At 47.5% G+C, this 9,975-nt stretch overlaps 1 protein-coding gene across 1 annotated transcript in view; it reads left to right on the top strand.

The window, feature by feature from the left end:
- The first annotated feature begins 454 nt into the window (after positions 1–454).
- Cul9 (cullin 9) overlaps positions 455–9,975 on the top strand; it is a 32,974-nt gene continuing 23,453 nt past the window's right edge. The window contains exons 1-9 of the mRNA XM_013019094.1: positions 455–472; positions 606–1,106; positions 1,634–1,769; positions 1,887–2,110; positions 2,335–2,737; positions 3,375–3,567; positions 5,103–5,310; positions 7,280–7,476; positions 8,078–8,295. Of these exons, the coding sequence (XP_012874548.1) occupies positions 455–472; positions 606–1,106; positions 1,634–1,769; positions 1,887–2,110; positions 2,335–2,737; positions 3,375–3,567; positions 5,103–5,310; positions 7,280–7,476; positions 8,078–8,295 (2,098 nt within the window). The remainder of the gene's footprint in view (positions 473–605; positions 1,107–1,633; positions 1,770–1,886; positions 2,111–2,334; positions 2,738–3,374; positions 3,568–5,102; positions 5,311–7,279; positions 7,477–8,077; positions 8,296–9,975) is intronic.

Below are 9,975 nucleotides of genomic sequence, written 5' to 3'. Positions count from 1 at the left end.
TGTGTGTGTGTGTGTGTGTGTGTGTATGCCTATGTATGTGTGTGTATGCCTATGTATGTGTACGTAGACACACATATAAGACATCTACATATTTATATATGTATCTCTATCTATTGATTGATCTATTTTTCTATCAGTCATGGACTTTTCTTCCTGGGCTGCTAGCTTGGAACTTCAGTTTTCAGATCTCAGCCTCATGAGTAGCTGGAGTTACAGGCACAAGCCACCAGCATCTGGCATAAGGCAGTATTTCTGAGAACTGTGATTCAGGACTGGGTTAAAATTAAAGTCTACCACTTGAGCCATATCTCTACTTCCAGCTGTTTGCTGTTAACTGGAGATAAAAGTATCATGGAGTTTCCTGCCTGGGCTGGCTTTGAACCTTGATTCTTAGATCTTAGTCTCCTAGTAGCTAGGATTACAGGCATGAGCCACTAGTGCCCAGCTGGTAGCAATGTTTCCTATACGTCCTGTATGTTTCTTATACACGTTAGTCTTGGGAACTTCAGGGGAGGAGCTTTTGCATTTGTGTACACAGGGGGATCTTGAGGGGAAGGGGTGAAGTAAGGAGAAGGTGGATTTAAACCAAGAATTGTGTCCTGTAGATTCCAGGAAAGCTGCTCTTCTCCCTGGTGAAGCGCTACCTGTGTGTCACTTCCCTGCTGGATCAGTTGAATAATAGTCCAGAAGCAGGAGCCGGAGACCAGAGCTCCTCGTGTCCCTCAAAGGAGAAAAGCCGGGCACAGCGGGAGCTGGAGTTCAGTATGGCAGTGGGCAACCTCATTTCAGAGCTGGTGCGGAGCATGGGCTGGGCTCGGAACCTTAGCGACCAAGGCACATTACCACCCCGGCCACCCCGGTCCATCTTCCAGCCCTGCATTTCAGGGGCCCCCCTTTTACTGCCCACCATTGTCACTACCCCCAGAAGGCAAGGGAGAGCCTTCCGCCAGCGCTCTGAATTTTCTAGCCGGAGTGGCTATGGTGAGTATGTGCAGCAGACATTGCAGCCAGGGATGCGAGTGCGGATCCTGGATGATTACGAGGAGATCAATGCTGGGGATGAGGGCGAGTTCCGGCAGAGCAACAATGGCGTGCCCCCCGTGCAGGTGAGCCACTTGAGTGTCAGAGGGCTGTGGGGATCTGCACTAGGTGGGGTGCAGTGAGGTTTCCGTGTCAGAGGCTCTGGTATGCCACCTAAAGAGAAGCCCTTAGGGATATTGGAATGCTGAAAGGGAGTCAGCAAATGAGGGGTGCCTTGCAAGGCAAAGAGACTTCAGGTGAAGTCATAGACTCATGACCTGGAAGCAGAAGCAGCATGTTGCTATGTCCCTATCACTCCCACTTGTAAAGGAGTCTGGGAAGGAGGGTGGAAGCAGAACTAAAGGTTCAAGAAAACGAGGGTCCTGCTTGAGAAGACGTGCTGTGAGGGTCTAGCACGTAGAAGGTGCGGTGGCGTGGCAGGGGTGACTATCAAGGTTGGGAAGAAATGGCCCACTCCTCAGAAGGGAAGGAAGCCTAGCTTAGTCCAGGTGTGTATTTGAGGGTGTGTCCTAGGTCTGGGCCTGGGCATGTCCTCCCAAGCCTTCACAGCCCCAAGCTGGGAGGCCTGAGCCTCTCCCTTCCCTCCCTCCAGGTCTTCTGGCAGTCCACAGGCCGCACATACTGGGTGCACTGGCACATGCTGGAGATCCTGGGCCCTGAGGAAGCTACTGGGGATTCCACTTTGTCTGCTGTGGAGAAGGGGGCAGGGGCTACTGCGGTGGGTGCAGGTAAGCAGGAAGGAGGACCTGGATAGCATGTCTCTAGCCAGAGGAATGTTGTCTGACACAAAACTACTTCTGATGGAGCTATCCAGGACATTCAGAAATGGATCCTACCCCTGCTAGGTGCCGATGCCCCAGTGCCTACATCCTCGACCTTTCCCTCCTGGGACTGGAAGCCTGCAGACGGCCTGTACTCTTTGCCGTACCTCCAGCCTGAGCCTCAGAAGAATGAGGAATCCGGTTTCTTGACTAAGGCTGAGTGGTGGGAGCTACTTTTCTTCATCAAGAAGTTGGATTTATGTGAACAGCAGCCAATATTCCAGAATCTTCGGGAGAAACTGGATAAGGTATGACAGATCTGAGATACCTGGGATAGGGAGGGATACAGTTATGGGGTACCATTTAGGGCAAGGCTGGAACTAAAGGTTCAGGAATATAGGGACCTACTTGAAAAGACTCACTGTGAGGGTCTAGTACGTAGAATCCTATGGTGGCGTGGCCACCCTTCCCATTACTATCCCTAGGACCTGTGTGTGCTTGTCCATGATATCCATATCCTTTGTGTTGACAGGCCCTGAGTGAAAAGGCCCTAGGTGAGCTCTCCGTGCCCATAGAGATGGCTGAGGGTCTGCTGCAGGTTCTCAGTAATCGGTTTGAGGGCAGCACCCTCTGTGACCTGCTCAACTCTCAGATCTACACCAAGTATGGGCTGCTACCTGATGAACTAAGTAACTTGTCTTCACGAAGTCACTCCTGTACCCCAGATCCAGAAGAGGAGTCCAAATCAGCAGCCAAATCCTTGGAGGAAGAGACTGAGTCCCCCAAGGCAAAGCCTGAGCCCCCTAAGGCAGAGGCAGAGCCTGCCAAGGCAAAGTCTGAGTCCCCTATGGCCCAGAGTGACTCACATCTGTTTAACCAGCTTCTGGTGACTGAGGGGATGGCTCTGTCCCCTGAAACCAAGGAGGAAGCCAGTGGTGAGTCGGGTTTCTGAGAGGCAAGGGTGAGGGCAAAGACAAGTTCTTTGTTGGCCCAGGAAAAGGAGGAGATGGGGAGAGAAAGCCGTGGAGGAAGGTCCCTTTTGCAGGGGTCTTCCTAGCCAGGCCTCTGTCTTCTTTTTGATCTTGATTGTATCAGTCACACTCCTTCTCTTCAGTATCCTGGAAAAGGAGGGTCCATTTTGCAGGTATTTCTATTGTCTCTGCTTGACTCAGTCCTTCACACAGAACTGGAAAAGTTCCAAACACAGTAACAACCAATGTTTGTCACAAACAAAAAATGCATTAAAATGTGGGTAAGATAGGGGCTGGGAAGGTGGCTTAGTGGTAGAGTGCTTGCCTCACATGCATGAGGCCCTGGGTTCGATTCCTCAGCACCACATAAGCAGAAAAAGCTAGAAGTGGTGCTATGGCTCCAGTGGTAGAGTGCTCACCTTGAGCTGCAGAGCTGAGGGACAGCATCCAGGCCCAGAGTTCAGGCTCCACAACCGACAAAAAATAAATACATAAATAAAATAAAATATGTGGATAGGATAACTAGGCTTGACTTTTAATGACTTCCAGTTTAGAGGTGCCACAATTCTCTTTGCCACTGCTTCTTCCCCTCCGATTTCAGAAATGGCTAGAGCCTTGCGGGGGCCTGGTCCACGCAGCTCCCTGGATCAGCGTGTGGCAGCAGTTGTGGCCACCGTGCACATATCCTGCCCAGACACAGATCTGCAACTTTCAGGGCTCTCTGCCCTCTCTCAGGCTGTGGAGGAACTGACAGAGCAGGATCACCCACTGGTTCGCCCTGACAGGTGGTTGAGGTTAGCATGTTGCTGAGGGAAGAGGTTTGGGTTGGAGCTGTGGATGGTCAGGACAGTGGTGGGGGAGGGAAAGAAAAAGACATCAAGGGCTGGGAATGTGGCTTAGTGGTAAAATGCTTGCCTTGCATGTGTGCCCTGGGTTCAATTCCTCAGTACTGCATAAACAGAAGAAAAAAAAAAGACATCAAGAACTAGAAAGGTTAAGGGTGCTGAAGGAAGGCCTGAGGAACAGTGGTGGGGGTGAGGGTTGTTAGTATTCTTGGAGCCCTACTTAGTGTTTTATGATCATTCTCTTATTAAATCTGCATTGATAGCATCATTCTTTTTATTATTAATATCCAGTATTATTATTATTTGAATTTTTGGTAGTTGAGATAAAAAATCTCATGGACTTTCTTGCCTACACTGGCTTTGAACTGTGATCCTCAGATCTCAGGCTCCTGAGTAACTAGGATTGTAGGCATCAGCCACCAGTGGCTAGTCCTTGTCATCTATCTCTTTGGTTACCCTATATCAATTCCAAAATTTTGATTATTTTATGTTTATAGTTATATTTAGATGACTGTATGCAAATCTGCCACTTTTTCCCCAAACATCTCCTGATTATTCTTGCATATTTTTCTTCATTTATCTGAATCTGCCTTTTTTTCTTGGCAGGACTGAGGATTGAGTTCAGGGCCTCATACTTGCTAGGCAGGTGCTCTACCATTACACCTCCAGCCTGTTTTTACATTGGTTATTTTCAAGTAGGGTTCCCTTTATGCTGGGAGCAAGGGCTCTGATCCTCCTACTTTTGCTTTTCTATGTCCCTGGGGATGACAGGCACATGCCACTGTGTCTAGACATTGTGCCTTCCGCTTAGCTAGGATAATAAGCACACACCACTGCACCCAGCCATCGGTTGAGATGGAGTCTCGTGGACTTCCTTTTTTTTTTTTTTTAAATCAGTTATGGGGCTTGAACTCAGGATCTGGTCACTGTCCCTAAGCCTCTTTGTGCTCAAGGCGAGCACTCTACCACTTGAGCCACAGTGCCACTTCCTGTTTTTGAGTGGTTAGTTGGAGAGAAGAGTCTCACAGGGACTTTTCTGCCCAATACTGGCTTTGAACTGCAATCCCCAGATCTCAGTCTCCTACTGAGTAGCTAGGATTACAAGTTTGAGCCACTGGTGCCTGGCTGGTGAACTTTTTTTCTTCCCATGCTGACCTCAGACCAGGATCCCCCAAATAATAGTTTTATAGCATTATAGGTTGCAGGTACCACAACCAGGAATTGCATTCAATTGTAGCTCCAAAAGATAAGCCAAGGGTTGTAATCACTTTGCTCTTTTGCCTCCTTTAGGAGGTAAGGGGAGAGGCACAGTTGGACTGCAGAGTGGAGAAGATTGGTAGGGAGACTGACAAGGAGGAAAGGAGGAGAGAGGGAGAGGACTCGGTCTTGATGAGGCGGGGTGGGCAGGGCATCAAATGGTGTCAGGGCTGGGAAATATGTAAACTCCTTGGAATGAGGAGCCCCAGGGTCTCTTCTTTTCTCAGAGAAAAGCTAGTGAAGACACTGGTGGAGCTGCTGACCAATCAGATGGGAGAGAAGATGGTCGTGGTCCTAGCTCTGCGCCTCCTTTACCTGCTTATGACCAAGCATGAGTGGCGTCCACTCTTTGCCAGAGAGGGTGGCATCTATGCTGTGCTGGTTTGCATGCAGGAATATAAGACTTCCATCTTGGTGCAGCAGGCTGGGCTGGCGGTGAGTGTGCTAAGCTTGTTAGAAGCAAGCAATGGATGAGACAGACAGATGGGAGCTACTGATCATTGACAGTACCAGGAGGAGGCACTGTGGGGAGTTAGGGTATATAGATGCTGGAACGGAACGACAAAGATTGATTTAAGAGTGCAGTCTGGACAGTCTTGGAGATGGAGCGAATTTTTGCAGAAAGGTAGGAGTTTTTAAGAAAGATGCTCAGGTTTAGAATTGAACAGCAGGACACATGAGGTGGCCACTGAAAAAATATTGCAGAAATAGGTACAGGGAAATTAAGAATCAAGTTTGTAGGTATGCTGTGTTTTATCTCATGCCTTTTTAGTTATAGTTATACATCTTATTAAAGACTGATGTTCAAGATTAGACAAACTAAAGGATTTTTTTTATCCTTTTATCTGAGTGGTACCTTCACACAGTAAATACTTCCTCAAGTGATTTGGGTAAACAAAGGCAGCATTGCCACTGCTTTGCCACTCTGAGCAGAGACTAGGGAAGGGAGGCCCTGGTCCAGAAGACTGACTTCCTAACTACCCTAAACAGAAATGCAAGCTGCTGGCCTGGTGCAGGCAGTATGTCTCTGTATAGCTTGATGGTTCCTGATGAGCACAGGTAGGCCTCAGCCCGAGGAGTTCTGAGGCTGGATTCCAGCAGTATAATGGGAGTAGACAGGAGCCTTTGAGCATGCATCTGCTCGGAGTGGGCTCTCCTGGAGAGGCCAGGAGCACTTCCTTTACCAAGTCAACCAGGTCTCATCCCAGGAGCAGCCAGGCATCCAGATGCTAACTTCTCGGGTCCTCTCAAATTGTGTGACCAGACCACAGCACTTACCCCTAAACTCTTAACTGTAACTTTCCCAGAATAAAATCACATCATCTTGTTTATAACTTGAGGGGGCTACAGAACAGCTCTTTGTGACAGAGGATGTGGAGACCAAAGGGAGAAGGCCGTGTTACTAGGTAGCACTTTTGGAAGGCCTAGCTCACATGGGGAACCATCCTAAGATTAGTTGTAGACCAACCCATCCCTAGTGGGTGTCTTCTAGCCCTTTTACCAACAGAGGCCTTCTCCACTCTAAGATACAATGTTCATTTTAACTTGATTTTTCTCTGTAGCATCAGTAAATAAGTTTCAAGTATTTTTCCTATAATTCCAGCCATTCTTCTCGTGAGACAACTGTTGAAATAGGCTGGATACTGATCTGTCGGCTAAGGACAGGGGACCGAGGGTTGAGAGAGTTAGTATGCAAGTGGTAATTGAAGCTGTGAAAGTGGATGAGGTTGCCTATGGCGTGAGCACAGAGTAAAAGAGAAGGGACAAGGAGCTTCAGTGTCCAAAGGCAAAAGAACCACGGAGATTTAATAGGAAAACAGGAAGCTATGAAGGCCTGGGACACAGGAAAGAAAGGTTTACAAAGGAGAGTGGCCAGCTGAAATGGGAGGCAGCTTCAGGGAAAGCCTTTGGAATCTAGAGGCTGTGAAAGGGCAGTGTCGTGAGGGGAAAATTGGGCAGGGGAAGCCAGTCCACCTGGGTAGCGAGGCAGAGAGAAGTGGCTGGCAGATTTTACCATCCACTCTTGGGTTGCTGTTTGCTGTCTTTCATGTCCTTTTTTCCTTCCTTCCTTCCTTCCTTCCTTCCTTCCTTCCTTCCTTCCTTCCTTCCTTCCTTTCTTCCTTTCTTCCTTCCTCCCTCCCTCCCTTCCTCCCTTCCTCCCTTCCTCCCTTCCTTCCTTCCTTCCTTCCTCCCTTCCTTCCTTCCTTCCCTCTGTTTCTCCTTCTCTTCCTTTCCTCTTCAGCATCTGATAACCTGTACCTCATGTTCCATTTCTATCGCTTATGCTAATCCATCTTGCAAGCAATTCCACTTCCCCACATTTGAGATGTAGAATGCTGACCCTGGTGCCCTCCTTCCATGGTGGCTTAGTCCACCCCTAACTGCTTCCACATCCCCCCTGCAGGCATTAAAGATGCTGGCCATTGCCAGCTCCTCGGAGGTCTCCACCTTTACTACTGGCCGAGATTCCACCCAACCTTTGTTTGATGCCCAGATGACCAGAGAGATCTTCGCCAGCATTGACTCAGCCACACGTCCAGGCTCTGAGAGCTTGCTCCTCAGTGTCCCTGCAGCTGTGATCCTGATGCTGAACACGGAGGGGTCAGGACATTATCCTCTGGATTCCTACTAAGTCCCACGCCCCACTAGTCTCTGCCTCAGGCTCATAGGTTCCACAGAAATTCTCATTATGACCAGGTGCCTGTGGCGTATGCCTGTGATCCTGGCTATTCAGGAGGCTGAGATCTGTGGATCAAGATTCTAAGCCAGCCTGAGCAAAAACAGTTCCTGAGACTTTTATCTCCAGTTACTCACCAAAAAGCGAGAAGTGGAGCTGTGGCTCAAGTGGTAGAGCACCAGCCTTGAACAGAAAAAGCTAAAGGACAGCACCTGGGCCCTGAGTTCAAGCCCAGTAACAGTAAAAAAACAAAAAGAGAAATTTTTCTTTATTGTCACCTCTGAATTAAACTAAACACTAGTGGGCCTTTCTTTAAGTCATTGGAAGAGAAGCCAAATAGCGACAGATAGAGAGATTCCTAGAGAGGGCAAAGAGACCCTGATCTCCTTTCAAGGTGCTGGGAGGAGTGGCCTGAGGTTAACATTGGGAAGGCCTGCCTCTGTGGGAACACCAGAGCCCCTCCAACTGTTCTATCTAGAGATCAATTTCTGCCAATTTCTTCCCGGGTCATCTCTCTCTTCCCAGGTGCTCTTCTGCGGTGAGAAATGGCCTGCTCCTGCTCAACCTGCTTTTGTGCAACCACCACACTCTAGGAGACCAGATTTTAACACAAGAGCTGAGAGACACCTTGCTTAGGCACTCAGGGATAGCACCGGGGACAGAACCCATGCCTACCACCCGCACCATCCTCACGATGCTTCTCAGTCGCTACTCAGAGTCGCCGAGCAGGCCTGAACATTCAGGTACCATCGTGGAGGGGGTGGTCTGCTGAGAAATCATGCCGTGCCAACCTATAGTCAGGAAAGCTGAAGCTTACATACTAGCCTCTCACTGGAAAGACACAAGGAATCTTCAGGAAATGAGCAAGATGTTTATTGCTCAAGGTAGATCTTAAGTAGAACTTGAGCAAGACGAGGAGACCCAAGTACGTGCAAAGAAGTTGCCTTCTCTGAATGGCTCTAAACATATGTAGAATCCTCTCAGTCTTGGCTAGGTTTGGCCCAGTCTTACTGGACAGTAGAAAACTGGTTGAAATTACATTCTGCAAAAGAATTGTAATTTATGGTACAGAAAGTTTGTGATTCGGAGCCAGGGTATAGCACAGTGGTGGAGCATGGCCTAACACTTGCAAGACCGTTGGTTTTTATCTCCAACACTGAAAAAAAAATTGAAAAAGGTTTCCAAATAGAATCATAAAATATGGATGTTACAGGGAAGAAACATTTTGTGTTTTTTTTTAAAAGTGAAAGACAAGTGTGGACAGATACATAAATTAGTAGTATTTATCTTTTAATCTACAAATTTAAAGCCACCATGCTAGGCAGGTTAGGGCTGTAATTATAACAGCTAGTATTGAGTATAGCTAACATTTAATAATAGGTAATTGAGATTAAGAATTTGTTATAAGCCAGGCACTAGTGGCTCATGCCTGTAATCCTAGCTACTCAGGAGGCTGAGATCTGAGGATCTGAGGATTGTGGTTCAAAGCCAATCCAGGCAAGAAAGTCCATAAGACTCTTTATCTCCATGAAGTGGCATTGTGGCTCAAAGTGATAGAGTGTTAGCCTTGAGCAAAAGAGCTCAGGGATAGTGTTCAGACCCCACGTTCAAGCCCCGTGACAAAAAGAAAGAAAGAAAGAGAGAGAGAGAGAAAGAGAGAAAGAAAGAAAGAGAGAGAAAGAGAGAGAGAAAGGGATTTCCGATTAACTACAAAAAAGCTGGAAATGGTGTTGTGGTGGTATAGCACTAGCCTTGAACAAACAAGCTCAGCCTTGAACAAAAAGGCCCTGAGTTCAAGCCCTGGGACCAGGGGCATGCGCTCGTACACACACGCACGCACGCATGCATACATTTAACTTAATATTTTGTTATACTAGATTTTTGTAGTTACACACACACACACACACGCATACATGTAACTTAATATTTTGTTACACTAGATTTTTGTAGTTAGATCTGTATTTGGGACCAGAAAAGAAAATCTCTCATAGGTTGGTTAAAACTGTAGACTTACTTGCCAGGTGTAGTGGCTCAAGTCTGTAATATAATCCTAGCTACTTGGGAATCAAAGATTGGGGAATCTGGTTTGTGGCAGCTCAGGCATAAAATTTCTCAAGATTCCATCTCAACCAACAGCTGGGCACAGTAATTATCCCAGCGACAAAGGAAAACACAAACAGGAAGATTTCTGAAGTCCAGGCCAACCTGGGCATAAAATAACCAACTCAAAAGAGAACTGGTGGAGTGGCTCTAGCAGTAGAATGAGTGCTTAACACACATGAGACACTGAGTTCAAACCCCAGTACCACCAAAACCAAAACACACTATAAACAACTTTAATATGGGAAAAACATTTTTGGACCTTCCCTTTTCTCAGTTTGACTGACTTGTGAGTTTCCTCTTCATGCACATTTTTTCCTCTG

This window comes from Dipodomys ordii, unplaced genomic scaffold, assembly GCF_000151885.1.
Source record: "Dipodomys ordii isolate 6190 unplaced genomic scaffold, Dord_2.0 Scaffold44, whole genome shotgun sequence".
In the NCBI taxonomy this organism is placed as follows: Eukaryota; Metazoa; Chordata; class Mammalia; order Rodentia; family Heteromyidae; genus Dipodomys; species Dipodomys ordii.
Note: the sequence above shows the minus strand (reverse complement) of the source record. Positions and strands in the feature narration are given on the sequence as shown.